This window comes from Nicotiana sylvestris, chromosome 7 (assembly GCF_000393655.2).
Source record: "Nicotiana sylvestris chromosome 7, ASM39365v2, whole genome shotgun sequence".
Taxonomy (NCBI): Eukaryota; Viridiplantae; Streptophyta; class Magnoliopsida; order Solanales; family Solanaceae; genus Nicotiana; species Nicotiana sylvestris.
The window spans coordinates 74,099,647-74,118,787 of NC_091063.1; the positions used below are offsets into that span (position 1 = coordinate 74,099,647).

The window sequence follows — 19,141 nt, forward strand, 5'->3', positions numbered from 1 at the left end:
CTAAGCATCACGCTCGTCCGCCCTTGCTAGCGCCAATTCCTCCGAGAGGGCGAAGCCCCTAACACAGATCTCTTCAAGGGTCTTTCTTCGAGATTTGCAGTGAGAATATTCTTCAACCCTCCCTTCACGGTTGAGGATCCTTCTCAGCTCAGCTTGAGCATCGGCAACATCTTTTGAATAGATCGTCATCTCTCGGTCAGCCTTAGTCTGGTTCATCGCAGCTTCTGCCTAAGCATCAACAATCTCATCCCTGACCTACGAAAGCTCGAACTCAAGCTTCCTAATCATGTCTATCTGAATCTAATAATTATCATGGGCTAAGCAAAGTTGAGCTTCAAAATCAAGAACTTTAGCTAGAGCGTCCTTCCCCTCTAAAGCCTGAGCCTCCGCCCGACCTCTTAACTCATCATATTCACGTCCGGCCCGGCCAACTTCATCTCGAAGGCGCTCCAGGGCCTCTGTCTTTTTCTACAACTAAATTAAACTAAGCATTAGCCTCAGGAACCAGGAGTGGGGTGCACGCTTACCCAGGATAGAAAATTACCTGCTCTTTCAAATGGTTCTCGTAATTCAAGCTCCAACCCACCTCATATTGCAAGTGTACCAGCTCGACTTCCTTTTTATCAAAAAGGAACCTAAGTGATCTCTCCTCATCCAGAGCTTTACGTAGCCTGACTTCACAACGAAGCAGCCGGACTTAAGTTTGTCGAACGCCTGCAAAAGAAAGCCCAATAAGGAAGGAAAGGCGCAAAGCTCAAAAGACCTATGCCAAAATGCACCACAAAGTAAACCCGTTGGGCTTCCTCGAAGGCTGAGCGCACGCCTACCAATACGCATCAGACCTGAAAGAGTCGACTTCGGTCGAAGCACGGTCGCTCGGTGTACGCGACCCCAAGTTTCTAGTATCTCTCGAAGTATTATCGATGGAAAATGAAGGCGACAACAATGGAGAAACCCTCTTCTAGAACCAGGAGCTGCAGACACGGCAGGTTCAAACGATGTTTCCGCTCTGAAGCTCCAGTCCCATTCTTTCTTACTTTGAGCACCATCACCCTGTAAAAGCATCTTTCCCTTATTGTCGTTGTCCTTCATCCCGGGAGTTGGCAACCCTTCCCCTTCTACGGAGGAGTGCGGCCTCACCTCAAATGGATTTCCTATGCCTACAACAACAAACTTAATAGGCATGAAGGGAAAATGCCTCTCCAAATGAAGGAAGGGGGGAGGGGGGGGAAAGTATAACGCAGCACTCACCATGATGTTTCGCTTCCCATCTGCCCCGGGATGCAGCTCGCCACCTGCGCTCGTCATAAGTCGAGTAGGTCGCCAACTTTTGAACCCAATCTGGCAAAACAAGAACATCACCCATGAAATCATTGCGGAAAAAGAAAAGAAGGCACGGTAACAAAACCAGGCTTTCGTTATAGACAGAACTGAGAAAGCATGAGATGCACCACTTACGAGTATAGTTCCATTCCTAAGGGACTGGCATGAGCTCAAACGGGGATAATGTCAGCGGTCCGCACCCGGACGAAGCGACTCATCCGCCCCCGATCTCCATCTTCCTCATCGTCAATAACAAAGGGCGTATTTGATCGGCATCGTAAGGTCAGTAGACCTCAATGGTGGAAGGGCCAATACAACCTGATAAGGTGACTAAGAGTAAAGTCAAGCCCTGCCTTCTCAGCGAAAAATCTCATCATCAGCACTGTTCGCCAAAATAATGGATGGATCTGCGCCAAGGTAACCCGATACTCTAGGCAGTCGAGCACAACCCTATCAAGGGGGCCCAATATGAAAGGGTATGTGTACACATTCAAGAATCCATCGGCACAATCTGTGATGCCTTCACCTGGGGGAAGTATCTGCGGTACTACCTTTCCCCCCATCTATAGTCTTTTGTCACTAACCCAAGATATTCTTCTCCTATCAAAGAAACAACCTTCAAGGCATACTCTCGATGGTTCTGAATGCTGGAGGCAGAGCTCTCCCCTCCCTATCGGACGGACCCCGACATAGGACCCATGGCTATGACAAAATTAGAAAACTAAAGCGGCGATATGTGCAAGTGCGTTAGTGCTGGAGAAACGAAAGGCTAGCGTAGAAAAAGAAGGGCAACTGCTTAAAGTGGTGGGATCCCCTAAAAAGCAAAAAACGTCCATGTATATATATGGAGAAAATGGCGATGATCCACTTGCCTCAAAACCATCTAAAAACACCATCGCTAGTCCTGAGGTGGTACCCGAACTCGAGGACCTCCATCAGGACAAGGCTAGGCTCTAGGAAGCCGATGACGCCTTTGCTAGCACTGAGGTGGTACCCAACCTCGAGGATCTCCATCAAAAAGAAGTTATGCTCTGAAAGGCCAACAACATCATCGCTAGTCCCGAGGTGGTACCCGACCTTGAGGACCCCCATCACATAGAAGTTAGGCTTTAAGGAGCCAACGACATCGTTTCCAGTCTCGAGGTGGTACCCGACCTCGAGGATCTCCATCAGGACAAGGCTAGGCTCCAGGAAGCCGAGGATGCATTTTCCAGCACTGAGGTGCTACCTAACCTCGAGGATCTCCATCAAAGGGAAGGTTAGGCTCCAAGAAGCCAATGGTATCATTACAAGACCCGAGGTGGTACCCGACCTCGGGGGTGTTTTTTGTCAAAATAGAATTAGGCTCCAAGGAAATAAGCATTTAAACTCCACCTGTATGGGCTTGGCCCTAGGGTACCATCTGAGATCGGAAAAACCCTCTTTCAAGATCTATCTATAGTGCCCTAAGGCTATTCACACTAAGCCCAAAGCGAGTTTCCAGGTGGTCCGAATTTGAACGAACCTCCGCTCGGGGACTTCCCTCGAGAGATCAAAGGTAGTCCCTACGAGCAAATTTCTTCTCAAAGGTTACCATGGAGTTTAAGTAATAAATCATGGTTTCAAGGCCCAAAAAGCTACTTTCATTATACTCGAAGTCAAGGTCCCGGCGACCCGAGTTCATCGGTCCGATCCAGGTTCGATCCAAGGGATCGCAAAAGGTTCCGCGTGAGGACATATTAATCAACTGAAGTCCAGAAAGAATACTCATACCCGGATTCGATATGGGCACTAACCAACAGAATCACACATTCAGAATCTCCGCGAACATAAATGAAAGGGAGTACAACAAGCATCAGAGACTAAATTAAAGAAATATCTTTGAATTCATGAACATTCAATTACAAAGCCCACGAGGAGTCCAACCAGTTAGCCCAAAAATCAATCCTACTCTACAAATGAAAATCAAATAAAAACAAGAAGGAAAACACATGGGTTGCCTCCCAAGAAGCGCCTGATTTAACGTCGCGGCACGATGCAGGTTACCATCACATCATTTGAAATGAAGAAGTGCCACCACGTGGCTGTCATCAATTTTTTCAAAGTAATGCTTGAACTGGTGCCCATTAACTTTGAAAACTTCACCATTTTTGTTCTTTAAATCAAGAGCACCAAACGGGGTCACACACCACTTCAAAAGGTCCACTCCATTTTGACTTGAGCTTTCCCAGAAACAGACATAACCGGGAGTTGAACAATAGAACCAAATTACCTACTTTGTACTCATTTCCATGAGCATATTTATCATGAAGGTACTTCATATTGTCCTTATACAAGGACGAACTGGAGTAGGCATGGAATCTGAATTCATCAAGTTCATTGACCTGCTCCACACGAAGATTGGCTGCAACATCCCACTCAAGATTTAGCTTCCTCAAAGCCCACATGGCCTTGTGCTCTAACTCAACCGGTAGATGGAAAGATTTCCCAAACACCAGCCGATACGGAGACATACCAATCGGAGTCTTGTAAGCAGTCCTATAAGCCCATAGAGTGTCATCCAACTTCTTTGACCAATTGATCCTATTTGCATTGACTGTCTTTGACAATATGCTTTTGATTTCCCTGTTGGAGACTTCAACTTGACCACTTGCTTGAGGATGATAGGGAGTAGAAACTTTGTGATTGACATCATACTTTGAAAGCAAAGTGTCGAAAGCTCTATTGCAAAAATGAGACCCTCCGTCACTTATGATTGCACGAGGAGTACCAAACCTTGTAAAAATGCTCTTTTTGAGAGATGTAACAACACTCCGGGCCTCATTGTTGGGCAAAGCCACGACTTCTACCCACTTTGAAACATACCACAAGAATGTAAGTGTTTTCACAAGATCTAACAAATGGGCCCATGAAATCAATGCCTCATACATAAAAAATATCAACCGCAAGGATGGTATTGAGAGGCATCTCATCTTTCTTCGAAATTCCACCCGCTCTTTGGCATTTGTCGCATCTCTTCACCAAATCACCCGCATCTTTGAAAAACGTTGGGCAATAAAATGCACAACTAAGAAATTTAGAAGCCGTCCTCGCCCCGTCATGATGGCCACTATAGGGAGAGAAATGACAAGCCCCGAAAGGAGTTGTTCATCGGGAAATGAATCATTGATCTCTAGGCCATCACGAGGCCTCCCCTCCTCCTCCAAGCGGGACAAGTGGTCCACCACTTGGTTCTCACTACCCTTCCGGTCCACAATCTCCAAATCAAACTCTTGAAGTAACAAGACCCATTGCATCAGTATAGCTTTGGAGTCCTTCTTCATCATCAAGTACCAGAGTGCGGCATGGCCCGTATGAATAATAACCTTAGCACCTATAAGATACGACTGAAATTTTTCCATAGCAAACACAATAGCCGAAAGTTCTTTCTCAGTGACCATGTAGTTCACTTGAGCATCATTCATTGTCTTGCTCGCATAGTACACTGGATGAAATATTTTGTTCACTCTTTGACCCAAAACTGCCCCAACCACAACATCGCTCGCATCACACATGTACTCAAAGGGCAAGCTCCAATTAGGCGCGGTAATGATAGGAGTGGTGGTCAACTTATTCTTGAGAAGTTCAAAGGCTTGCATACACTTGTCATCAAACACAAACTTAGCTTCTTTTTCCAATAACTTGCACAAGGGATTCACTACCTTCGAAAAGTCTTTGATAAATCTCCGATAGAACCCCGCATGCCCAAGAAAACTTCTGACTCCCTTGACGGATATAGGGGGAGGGAGCCTTGAAATCATCCTGATCTTTGCTTTATCCACCTAAATGCCATGCTTCGAAATTTTTTGCCCAAGAACTATTCCTTCTTCCACCATAAAGTGGCATTTCTCCCAATTGAGGACAAGATTGGTCTCTTCACAAAGTGCCAACACCCTATCAAGATTCTTCAGGCACTCATCAAATGAATCCCCCACAATACTAAAAGCGTCCATGAACACCTTCAAAATGTCTTCCACCATATCGGTGAAAATGGCCATCATACACCGCTAAAATGTAGCCGGTGCATTACACAATCCAAAAGGCATCCTAGAGAAGGCAAAAGTTCCATATGAACAAGTGAATGTGGTCTTCTCCTGAACTTCCGGAGCAATTAAGATTTGGTTGTACCCAGAATACCCATCTAAGAAGTAATAGAAGGCACGCCCAGCAAGTCGGTATAATATTTGGTCAAGGAAAGGCAAAGAAAAGTGATCCTTACAGGTCACTTTATTCAACTTGCGGTAATCCATGCATATCCTCCAACCGGTGATGGTTCTTGTAGGAATCAACTCATTTTTGGAATTTTGACCACGATCATGCCACCCTTCTTAGGTACACATTGTACTGGCAAAGTCCAAGAGCTATCAAAGATGGGGTACAGAACCCCGACATCCAACCACTTGATCACCTCCTTTTTCACAACTTCCTGCATTGCCTTGTTCAACATCCTTTGATGCACCAAGGAGGGCTTTTCATCATCTTCCAGAATAATCTTATGCATACAAAATGCGGGGATTATTCCCCCAATATCAGCTAAAGTCCATCCAATTGCCTTTTCCGCTTTTAAAGCACTGCCAATGTGGCATCAACCTACATGTTAGTAAGGTAAGAAGAAATAATAACTGGAAAAGTAGAATTTGAGCCTAAGAACTCATATCTGAGGTGTAGAGGCAGCGGTTTCAACTTCAACACCGGAGGCTCCTCAATTGAAGGTTTAGTTGGTGGAGTCTTTCTATTCTCGAGATCCAAAGACAATTTCCTAGGCTCGTAAGAATAAGAGCCCATCCCATGTAAAGCATTCACGCACTCCACTCATCTTGCATTCTCATTGACATCAAGATTCAACAATACGGCCTCCAATGGGTCCTTCACATTGATCATTGCACTGGTGTCATCAACTATCACTGTTGTGACGAGGTCAACAAAAGAGCACACCTCAGTACTGTTGGGCTGCTTCATAGATTTGCACACATGAAAAACCACCATTTCATCACCCACCCAGAAGGTGAGTTCCCCTGCTTCCACATCTACCAATGCCTTCCCCGTAGCTAGGAAAGATCTACCCAATATAATAGGAACTTCGTAGTCCACCTCGCAGTCCAAGATCACAAAATCAACTGGCAAGATAAATTTGTCCACCCGGACAAGCACATCACCAATAATACCCAAGGGTCTCTTTATCGATCTATCCGCCATTTGTAACCTCATGGAAGTCGGCCTAGGTTGCCCAATACCCAAAGTTTTGAAAACTGAGTAGGGTATCAAATTGATACTAGCTCCTAAATCACATAGAGCCTTGGAAAAATCTGCACTCCCAATGGTGCAAGGAATGGTGAAAGCACCGGGATCTTCAAGCTTTGGGGACATTGAATGCACTATAACAGTAACTTGGTGAGTTATCTTTATAGTTTCACAATCCATAGAACGCTTCTTTGTGACCAAATCTTTTATGAATTTTGTATAGCCCAGCATTTGTTCAAGAGCCTCCACCAGAGGGACATTAATGGACAAGCTCTTCATCATGTCAATGAACTTCTTAAACAAATTATCATTCTTTTGCTTCGCGGGCCTTTGAGGATAAGGTGGATGTGGCCTTGGCAAAGGTGCCTTGGCTTTAGGCACAACCGGTTCCGGCATGTCTATTACGTGTTCCCTAGATAGGTTTACGTCATTTTGAGTTTCCACCTCGACATCTTGAATATCAATCTTCACTTCTTTATTCCTATTTTCATCAACCACATCTTCAACTACCAAAGGGACTTCATCCTCTTGCAACTCAACATCATCATCCAAGATTTGCTTTTGTTTGGAGGCATTCACATCACCGCCTCTCCCACTTCTTGTTGTAACCGCCATAACATGGTTGCTTCCACCCTTTGGGTTCACTACCATATCACTTGTTAGAGCACCCTTAGGGCGAGTATTTAAAGACTGTGAGATTTGGCCTAACTGTACCTCCAAATTTCTGATAGAGGTATTGTAGGAAGCCAACTGTGCATCCGAATCCGCATTCTTCTTCATCATTTGCTCGAACATCATTTCAATTCTACTCATATAATTGCCAGAAGAACTAGGACCTTGAGATGGAAATGGGGGTGGATTGTTCGGTTGTTGGTATATTAGGGGCCTTTGAAAGCCTTGCCCCCGATTTCCTTGGTTTCCATTGTTCCATCCACCTTGATTGTTATTGCCACCCCAATTGTTGTTATTACCATTCCAATTCCCTTGATTGTTTTGGTTGTGGTTCTGATTGCCCCAGTTGTTGTTTTGGTTGTTGTTCCCCCAATTACCATTTTCTTGTTGTTGATTGCCCCAATTGCCTTGAGGTCTCCACTGTTGTTGGTTGGAAGAGTTGCCCCGTTGGCCTTGATAGTTGTTTACATATTGAACCTCTTCACTTTGGTCATCATAACCATCATTTTGAAATCCACCACAATTATCATCAAATTGCTCAGAATTCCTTTGGTTTTGTTGCCTTCTTTGCCTTCTCTTGTTGACAAGCATATTGACACCCTCCATGGAATTCACTTGGCGAGGGTTTTGGATTTGTTGTAACTATGCCTTAGCCAATTGGTTCATAGTAGTTGTCAACTCCGCTATAGCTTTCCCATGGTCATGCAATTCCTTGTGCAAATGAGTAACCGTAGGGTCACCCTGGGGCACATTTGCTCTGCTTTGCCATGCAGAAGAAGTGTCAGCCATCTCATCAAGTATATCACATGCCTCATCATACGACAACTTCATAAAGTTTCCCCCAGCTAGTTGGTTCACTATGCATTGATTTGTGGTGTTAATACCCTGGTAGAAGGTTTGTTGTATCATAGCCTCGGTCATATCATTGTTGGGGAATTCTTTCACCATTGTTCTATAACGCTCCCAAATCACATGCAAAGGTTATGTGGGCTCTTGCTTGAAGGCCAATATCTCATCACGCAATGCCTCCATATGTCCCGGCGAGAAAAATTTAGCAATGAATTTATCCGCCAACTCATCCCAAGATGTGATGGAATTGTTGGGAAGTCTCTCGAGCCAATCTAATGCCTTCCCCCGAAGTGAGAATGGGAAGAGTCTCAACCTAAGAGCATCCTCGGATACATTCATTTGCTTGCTCCCCCAGCATGTATCTACGAACCCCTTGAGATGTTTGTAGGCATTTTAATTTGCAGCGTCCGTGAAATACACACGCTGCTCAAGTAAGGTCAACATCACATTGGTTATCTGAAAATTGCCCGCTCGGATTCGGGGTGGGACAATAGCACTCGCACAACCCTGGTTCGGAAGTACTCTGGGAGCCACTCTTGGAGGTAGCAGAGGAGGGTCTGGAACATTGTTATTATCCTTCGCATTGGCCTGGCGGCCTTTACATTGTCCTTGAGGTACAAGAGGCACCTCATCATCTCTAGCATCATCTACCTCCTCCCCCGCAATCACATTTCCAAGAGGGTCGTTAGCGTTGTTCGCTGCCATTTGGAACCTAAGTTGTGACACAAACAAGTAAGTAACAAAGAAGGAAAGAAGAACAATACACAAAACTAACTAAATAGATAGCCAAAACCGTTAGCTCGCCGACAATGGTGCCAAAAAGTGATCGCGGCCTACTTCGCACTACTATTGAGTAGCGAGAGAGGGTCAGAGCAGCTTTTACCCAATTTAGGGTCGGGATCGATTTCCACAGAGAGCTAGAATTTGGAATCGAGTATCTATCTAGTTTAGGATTGCGCATGTGTTCCAAATTACACTTCTACTCATTTTTGGGGTTTTCTTTTTACTTCTACTATTATCAAAATACAAATGGTAAATGCAACTAGATTAAGCTAAGAGTTAAACTAAAAGGGTTGTTCAAATGGTTTAAAATGCACTAGGCTAATGACTTTCGCCTAGGTGGTTAATTGATGGGTAATTGAATCTAGGACACGATTGACATAATTGGGTAGTATGATATAACCGTTGCACGATATTACCCACTCTACCCCTCTCGGTGGTTCGAGTGATTTTGCCCGAATTGACTTTCTCAAGACCAATTGGGTATGCAAATTTGCACAAGCAACTAGGGTTCAAGTCGGATATTACTCTCTCGAGGTTTAACCCTTTAATTGGGGCTATCAATCTCTTGAGTACGCCTTAATTCCTTGTTGGACCAATTTTGAAGACTTAGGCTCTCTTTCTCAAGAAGAGCCCTAGTCAACTAAACACAAACTAGTGTTTGCAACCACTAATTCAGCATTAACCATGACATTGGCTCAAATATCAAACACCCATAGTCAATCTAGCCCTAAAATACAAAACCTATCAATTATCCACACTAGGGTTGAGCCATAACCCTAGATTATGGGTCTAGCTACTCATAATTAAAGAAGAAAAGCAAGAAATAGATGAAAAACAACTCATATTAATTAATCACTAAGGTAAATAACAAGATTCAATGATGAAAAGTAGATACAATTGTCCAAAATGGCTAAGAAAGTCGAACCCACAAGATTAGTTGCGTTATAAAACTATCTGATGCCCTAAAAATGGGAAAAAGCTATTTATACTAAGCTAAAAATTCTGGACAAAAATGCCCCTGCGGGGTTAGTGCGTACCGTACAAAATGGTGTGCGTCCGCACTAGGGCTCTGAGCTTGGGCAATGCGGACCGCACATAATGGACTGCGGCCGCATAGGCTTCTAAGGCGGTCCGCATAAAATGGACCGCAGACCGCATAGGCTTCAATCCTCAAATCTGGCACCTCTCTGATCTTAGGTTCTGCAGACCACACTAAATCGAGTACGGCCGCATTGCCTTCAGTGTGGACCACACAAAACCTAGTGTGTCCGCATTGCAACTTTGCCTGGAATTCCACCTCTCTGAATCTCCTAGTGTGGACCGTACAGAATGGTGCATGGCCGCACTGGGCATGCTTTGCCTGAGCTTGTCTTGTCTTTGGCACTTGTGCAAGTTTCACTCCTTTTGAGCTGATTTAAGACATATTGTTACTTTGTTGATCAAACCTGCAATCAACCACAACTTGTGAGCCTTTTGGGACTATTTTGTACAAATTTCTAATCAAAACTTAAGCAAGAAGGAGTATAAAATGTATTAAAATCCCTAGTTATAAGTACCCGACCTCAGGGATCTCCATCAGGACAAGGCTAGGCTCGAGGAAGCCGATGATGCCTTCGCCAGCACTGAGGTGGTAATCGACCTCGAGGATCTCCATCAAAGGGAAGGTTAGGCTCCAGGAAGCCAATGACATCATTACAAGACCCGAGGTGGTACCCAACCTCGGGGGTTTTTTTTGTCAAAAGAGAATTAGGCTCCAAGGAAATAAGCATTTAAACTCTACCTGTATGGGCTTGGCCCTAGGGTACCATCTGAGATCGGACAAACCCTCTTTCAAGATCTATCTATAGCGCTCTAAGGCTATTCACACTAAGCCCAAAGCGAGTTTCCAGGTGGTCCGAATTTAAACGAACCTCCGCTAAGGGACTGCCCTCGAGAGATCAAAGGCAGTCCCTGTTCACAGGCCTCCGAGCAAATTTCTTCTCAAAGGTTACCATGGAGTTTAAGTAATAAATCATGGTTTCAAGGCCCAAAACGCTACTTTTATTATAGTCGAAGTCAAGGTCCTGGTGACCCGAGTTTAGTGGTCCAATCCAGGTTCGATCCAAGGGATCACAAAAGGTTCCGCACGAGGACATATTAATCAACCGAAGTCCAGAAAGAATACTCACACCCGGGTTCGATATGGACACTAACCGATAGAATCATGCATTCAGAATCTCCGTGAACATAAATGAAAGGGAGTACAACAAGCATCGAAGACAAAATTAAATAAATATCTTTGCATTCATGAACATTCAATTACAAAAGCCCACGAGGGGTCCTTACATATGATTACAAAAGCCCACGAGGGGTCCTTACACAAAAACAAAGAAGCAGGAAGGTGTACATATAGTAAAAGTCTAAGAGCCTAGCCTATTCTTAAAGGTGTGTCCTCGGCAGCAACATTTTCGGGCATCATCTCCTCAGGCACGCATCCTCAAAGACAATATCTTCCAAGCACGATCCCATCGGGAGTCTTATCTCGATTCCCTAGAATGGCATCTTCAAAAGGGGAGACAACGAAGAGGAAAGCGATGGAGAAGAGCAAAGTGATGCGGAAGAGGCTGGAAGGAACGAAGAAGTGGCTGGGTAAAAAATCTGGCTAGTATGGATTTCACCAGGCTATTATTGTAAATCCACTTCTTGAGACATTGCCCCGGTGCGAGATGAAACAGTTAGTAGATAGCACTACCTCACTCCATGGAAAGCAAAGGGAGTGAGGTGCCACACCGTTGTATAGCCCAATCCCCCTCTTGATCAGCGATGTATAATCCAAATATTTCCTCAGGTCGGAGGAAATCGGCCCTCTGCTTTGTCGTCCCAAGCCGACGACTACAGCAACAACAATAATAACAACAACAAAAAAACAGCGTAATCTTGCTCGACCAGAGAAGGTCAAGGAGACAGGCCATGACATGCCTGATAGAAGTATCGTCATACAATCTTGAGTCCATGGGCATAAAACATGGTGAACGACAAAGAATAAAGATAGCGAGAAAGGAGAAATGGATAAGTACTTGGATAAAAGGCTGATCCCAGGAGGTCCCCATTTATAGAAAGGTGGCAACATAACCAATTGTGCCATTATCGCCCTCGAAAAATGTAATGATAGGCGCATTTAATGCGTTCCTAGGAACTAAATCGACAGCGACATTATGGCTTGGAGAATGAGAAACTGCAATACGTTGAATGATCCTGGAAAAGCGAAACAACGGAAGTGTTTTGGTAATCATGGAGGCTTCGTCGTCAGTATGACATCATCACGGGAAGTTTGAAGAGTCAAATGTCAAAATTATTTCTTGTCGCTACTCTCTAAGAAACGTGGGGACTATCTATATACCGCAAAATCGGAGGAACCAATTTCTCGTTGACAAGGCATCTCGGTAGATCACCTCGAAGGCTCGAAACCACAGACTGAGTATCCTCCCTTGAGGTCCATCGACACCCGACCTAGGGATAATGTTGGCCGCGACCCCAACAGATATGGGGAGTTCCCGAAGAGTGCATTTGTCAGGCTAGTCTGAGCCTGCATCATGAAGTTAGCCAGTTGTCCCATCCCCATTTCTTTATCATTAATGTATTTTGTACTATGATGGGATTTCCCCTCCTATATAAAGGGGATCCTTGATACTTTGTAACACTCTGTTGCTCTAGCCGCTCCATAAGAAATATATAAGAACATTCTCTTTGCTCTCTCATACACTCTCTTGATATTATTGCTTCCATTTATTATCTTCATATTTTTTCATCATTTGTTGCTTATCATTGGCCATAAAGTGCCTTTATTGATCTTAGTGTAACCATTAGTCCTGCCCCGATTATCCTCAATAGCTCGTGGCCGAGCCCTGGGATCGGCCTCGAGGCCCAGAACCGATGAGACCGAGGCCCCGATTATTGGCCTAACGGTTTTATTTTTGCCCCATCCTTTACTCTCATTTCATTTCTAAGTCTCACATATATAGCATCAACTGTTTAACAAACTAGCATAAAAATAGATCACATATTTTTAGAGTCCCATCAATAAATTTAATTGTTATTACCATTTTCACGGTAAACAAAATAGTTGGGAAAAAAGAGAGAAAATATGGAAAAAAAAGAAGGAAAAATAGAGATGAATAAATTTTTGTCCTGTTCTTTCTAGTGGTATGAATTAATGTAGTGCTTAAAGAAGAAGGGAATATTTTTGGGGGTGATATTGTTTGTGAAATTGAAGTGGGATTGAGGAATTTGCGCTTAAGTTATCATGTGATGTGTTAAAGTTCTTAAGAAGTTGATTCAATATTCCTAAATATATCATACTCATCCCTTAGCCCACATAACAACCACGAAAAAGTCCTATTTGATTTTAGATCGAGTGAACCTACGTTAGTAGAGATTTACATTATGGGCAAGCCTATGGTACCAATTGTATGCACGTGAATTCTTTGTGAGAGTAAGCGATTTTCTTTAATATATGTGAGTCATTAAAATATATTTGATCATGAGATTCGAATGTGTGGATTGAACTTTTCTCTTGTTCTTATTGTGAGAGCACATGGCTTCACGAGGGATAGGTAACATTATTAGATTTCTCTATGATGTTGGGTGTTCAAGCCATGAGTGCACTATGACATTGAGTCAGTTTTTGAGGCTAGAATTGTTATGAGCACGTTGTCTTTATTGTGAATATTGTTGAAGAATGGCATAAGTAAAGAGAAGTGTAAGTAATTACATATGCTAAGATTTAATTGTTGCTATCAACCATTGTCATAGGTATAGTGCGATTCGATTATGTAACATATAAAGTGCTCAAAGATAGAGTGATTTTTGGTTAACTCGAGGACGAGCAACATTTAAGTGTGGGATAGTGATGTTTGGCTATAATTATATATTTTTTGTATATTACATGCCTTACTTTTTGGTACTTTAATGAGAAATTATACTATATTTGTGTTTCTGAGTATATTTTATTTGTAGATGCTTTGGAGATGAAATTGCGGAGAAAATAGATTATTTTGACCAAGATGACATGATTAGTTGAAGTAATTGACAAAGGAGCTCATTGTGTTTGGCCATGAGAAGTTCTCCTAATTGATTACAATATAGTGGACAATAATGATTGTGCTCATTAGTCATTATGACATAATATTATTGTCACATAATTATGGAATACAAAAGAACATGAACTAAGTCTTAAAGGCAAACCAAGGGATTGGAGTTGAATTCGTGAAAACAGCAAAATGTCACTGGTTTCTGCGCCAGGGCCAGCGCTAGGTGCTGCCCAGGACACTGGGTAAGAATTTTTCTTTTTTTTATTCGGGACAAGGTTATTTTGGTCCTACACTGCCCTAACTTGTATAAAAAGAAGTCTAAACCTATTTTGGGGGAGATAGAACGTTTTTGAGAGTAAAGTTTGAGAAAGGGATAGCACAGAGCCACCGTGGAGGCCGGGTTTCATATTTTCTTTCACCAAACTTAGTAATTTTTATGTTTCTTTGTATGATTTGTTGTTTTGCTACTATGTCTATGTGGAGCTAAACTTCACGTTCTAGGGTTGTGGTTCTTCCATGACTATTGTTATTCGAATATTGATTTTTATTTCTTAGTTTATCATATTAGTTTATTTATTCAATCTTGTGCGTAATTATATAATTGCTTGATCACCAATTAAATACTATCTATGAATCTAAAGTTGAACTCGAAAGTGGGAATACTAGATTGCACATAGGATTGAGTAGAGCAAGTTCTTGAACCTGGGCATCGACGAATGGATTCGCAGTTAGGATAGACATATACCTAATTGCCTTGCTTGGTTGATTTACAGGAATTATAAATGCGTTCTTATTAGTTCTATTATAGACATATAGGCGTTAGGTTAGCTTGAATAGGCGAGTAAGAACTCAACGAATTCTTATGAGCATATTAACCCTGTCAACCATTAAATCAGATAAATTAATTAGTCAATTCAAATGAAGAATACAATATGATTGTTAGATAGCCCATAACTCTAGAACGTTTTCATCACATTGATAACATAAAAATCTGCTATCCTTTTATTTAGAGTTCATTATTTCTTTTCTTTTTATTTTAATTAGATTAGAATCATATACTTCTAGGTTTAATTCTTATTTAGATAATTAGTATAGTCTAATTTGCTTAATAGTTAATCACAAGTCCTCGTGGGTTCGACATCCGACTTTTAGTCACTTTATTACTTGAGGCCACGTATACTTGCTTGTGCATTTGGTCGCAACAAGTTTTTGGTTTAATTCAAAAAAAGGCGCCGTTTTTGGAAAACTGAACGCAAGCATCGACATATCATTGATATTGTTCTAACTTTAATGCACCATGCATCTGTACCTTCACGTTTTTGGTCATTGGCTTGTCAAACGGCTGTCTACCTTATAAATAGGATGCCTACTCCATAGCTCAAACTTTGTTCTCCTTTTCAATGCCTCTTTAACACATTCCGTAACCTTTTGAAATTAAGAGTTTTTGGTTGTTTATGTTACTGCTGGTTAAAACCATATAACAATAATAAACTTGCTCCCAAATCAAGACCTTGTGCCTTCATGGGATACTCACCTTCTACAAATAGTTATGAATGTCTTGATCTTTCAACCTCCAAAATATTCATCTCAAGACACGTCCTCTTTGTGGAACATATATTTTCATTCAAAAATAATCAGCTAGGTCTTCCCAGAATAGAACTATCACTCTTGCGCACTAGTGGATCCACTCCATAGAACCAACCAATGTTTATCCAATACAAAACCAATCAGATTTTGCCTTTGAACCTATCTCATTGCCTCCCTCAAGCAACTCTCCTTGTCAACAGCCACCCATGGAAGGTTCGTCGAGCTTATCATTGCAGGATGATGCTTACCTTCACTCGAGGTACGATCTTATCTACCTTGTTCTTCTTCCACTACTACGCCTCTTCTCTCTTCTTCTACCACACAAGTGGTACCTCTTCCTCCCTCAAGAATGGTGATGAGATCTCAAAATAATGTCTTCAAGCCCAAATAAGTTTTTGACTACCTTGTTGTCTCGCCCAACAAAATACTGCCACTAGCACCTCATACGTTTAAGCAAGAAAACAAATATATTGAATGGCATGATGCAATGCAGGCTGAATACTCAGCTCTTTTGAATAATGCTACTTGATCTCTAGTTCCTCCAACTTCATCACAAAATGTGATAGGCTGCAAGTGGGTATTTCGTGTAAAACAAAATGCAGATGGATCAATGGAACGATATAATGCGCGTCTAGTTGCAAAGGGTTTTCACCAAAGACCGGGTGTTGATTTTCATCAATAAGCTTTACCATCAGTATCTTAGTTTTACAAGGCCGGGTATTTGCTTTACCATCAATAAGCTTGCTCAATTCCAACATGCTCCATCGATTCGACATTGGCAAGCAGCTAAGTGCTTGCTCAGATACCTCAAAGAAACACTCACCTATAGACTTATCATAAGGCCCTCATCCACTACCATACTTCTGACTTACTCTGACGCTGATTGGGATAGAATGCTTGATACAAGACACTCAACTTCATCTTATGTCATTCTTCTTGGGTTAAATCCTATCAGTTGGTGTTCTAAAAAGAATCGAATAATTGCTCGCTCATCCACTGAAGCTGAGTATCGAACTGTTGCAGGAGTTGTAGCTGAAGTAAACTGGATTGTTAATCTCCTTAAGGAGCTGCATCTTCCACCTAAGACTCCGCTAAAAATCCTATGCGATAATGTTGGAGCTACTTATCTCAGTCGTAATCCTATCTTCCACAGTAGAATGAAACATGTGGCCATTGATTTTCATTTCGTCCGTGATCAAGTTGAAAGGAATAAAAATTAATGTTCGGCACATTAGCAATGTCTCACAGCTTACAGATGCCCTAACAAAACCTCTACCTCGATGACCTTTCTCTGAATTTGTGACCATGATTGGCCTCCAACCAGTGGAGCCAATCTTGTGAGGGCATGATAAGGATAAGGATAAGCAGAGCTAAGATTCTCATTTGAATTAAAATTATTGTATATATCTCCTAAACCTCTCTTCATCATCTATAAAACTCCTACTACCATTGTACTTCTTTAGATATAAATGTACCCATTTACATGACTGAATTATACAAGTTGGAACACCAAATCTTCATTGTTTTAATTAACAACAACAAAAACTTGGTGTTTAGCTTGCATTTCCATGTGCTATTGAATAATTACATCTTCAGCCATTAAGACCCATCAACCGATCGGTCACTACTGTGATTATCTTCTTCTTTAAGCAAAAATAGGTTTTTGTTCAAATTAATACCCAAAATACATTCAATCAAACGCTTCAAAAAGCGAATCTTTGGGTGACTACTTTGTCAAAATGCTAATTTTATTGAACTATAAGCTAGTATTTGGATATAAATCTGGCTGAAACTTGAAAAAAAAGTTTTTGAAGTTGTGTTGAAAAATAATTTTTGGAAGTTGGGGTTGTATTTGGACATTCACTTTATTTGAAAAAAAAAATTTGAAATCTTATGAGTTGAAGAAAGAATTTTACCCAAAAGCTGCCCTAAACCTATTTTTAGGAATTTAAAAATATTTGATTTTTTTTCAAAAACTTGATCATATTTTATGAGAAAACAATGTTTTAAAAAAATAATTGAAAAAAAGTAGCCAAGATCTTGATAGAGAAGTGATCACATCTATCAAAGTCGGAGCCACTGACTGGCTACTCTACATTGCACCTTTAATGAAAATTTGCTGCTACAGAAAATGCTGGTAATGATTTGCCTGATAATTAGTTCTAATGTTCAAAATCCCGATAAAGGGTGTTCAATATGTGTTATATAACTCTAAAACATAATTGTATACGGTCAAAATCAGGTATGCCCGATTTCATGGGCTCGAAGAGTCACTTCGAGCCCGAGTTCAAAATGGACCAAGCTCGAGCCCGATGACGAAGTACAAGGCTCGAAGATTGAAGTACACGATGGGAACCATGGCCGAGTATGACCAATCCCAAGATGACGCCATTATGGGTTTGTAACAGAAAGAGCAAGATTCTCGCAACATCCCTAAGATAACGACATAAATTTCGGAATAGATTTGTACGAGTTTGTACGGATTTATACTAGGCGGTTAGACAGCTATCCCAATAAGATTCCCTACTAAAAATGAAAATGTACCTTGTAAAAGACTCCCCTGCTATATAAAGGGAAGCCCATTCATTTGTAACATCATCAATCATTGGCAAAAGAATATACATTCTTATTTTCTTGCTTATTACTCATCAGAATTGTCCTTTAACTTTATTGTTCTTACTGACCTACCTCAAGGCCACCCTAGCTCGAGGTCGAGGCTTGCTTGCACACTGGTTTGATTCAACTTACTTATTTAATTTATAAGTTTGATTGTTGGTTATCAGTTAGTATTGGACTAAATCACGTATATTTAAGACCTCAAAACAAATTTAGTTGTTACTCGAATTTTAGGGGTAAACAGTTTGGCGCCCACTGTGGGGCTAAAGATAATAGTGATTGTTTTAGTGCTGATTTTAAGAACACACGTTATTTTCACACTTATTCTTGTCAAAGATTCTTTGTTCTCAGGGTAAAACATGTCAAACTCACAGAACGCGCTCGTACATGGTAGTGACGATCTTGTATTTCAAAGGGAAAATGACAACGTAATTGCTCCAAGAGTTAGTGTGTCACCGATTAACCCTGAGGAAGTGCCTGCTGCCAAGCCAGTCAATGTCAGTTCACACATTGCTCTGAACGCGGATTTAGGTGCGAACCCCGGAGGAAGTGTGCACAGGGAAGGCCGAACTGGTGGCCAAGGAACTCGGAGTGTAAGAGACGGTGGAGTTAGTCTTTAGGTGATATTTGAGATATTGCAGGCTCAATAGGCTGCTATTTCTCAGCTTCAGAGTCAACACAAAACTCCGAGTGTGGTCGATCCGGAAATCACTCGCCTTACCAGGCCAGTGCCGGAAAGAACAAATGGTAGTGGATCAGGGGTTGATCCTACGATTATGAAGATGCTTGAGGAGCTCAATAAAAGAATTGAGTCAGGAGAAAAGAAAATCGAAGATAATGACAAAAAAGTGGAAACATACAATTCCCAAGCTGATCAAATACTAGGGGCACCCCCGATCTTAAAGGGTTTGGATTCAAAAAAGTTCGTGCAAAAGCCTTTTCCCTAGAGTACGGCTCTAAAGCCCATTTCAAAGAAGTTTTGT

General features: G+C 41.8%; 1 protein-coding gene across 1 annotated transcript; it reads right to left on the bottom strand.

Moving 5' to 3' along the window:
* Window positions 1–5,123: 5,123 nt before the first annotated feature.
* On the bottom strand, window positions 5,124–7,233 carry LOC138873314 (uncharacterized). The gene is made up of 4 exons (XM_070151768.1): window positions 6,988–7,233; window positions 6,707–6,855; window positions 5,687–5,912; window positions 5,124–5,348 (listed from the first exon to the last, which is right to left on the bottom strand). Exons 1-4 carry the CDS (start codon window positions 7,231–7,233, stop codon window positions 5,124–5,126), a joined length of 846 nt encoding a protein of 281 aa, XP_070007869.1.
* Between the last annotated feature and the right edge of the window lie 11,908 nt (window positions 7,234–19,141).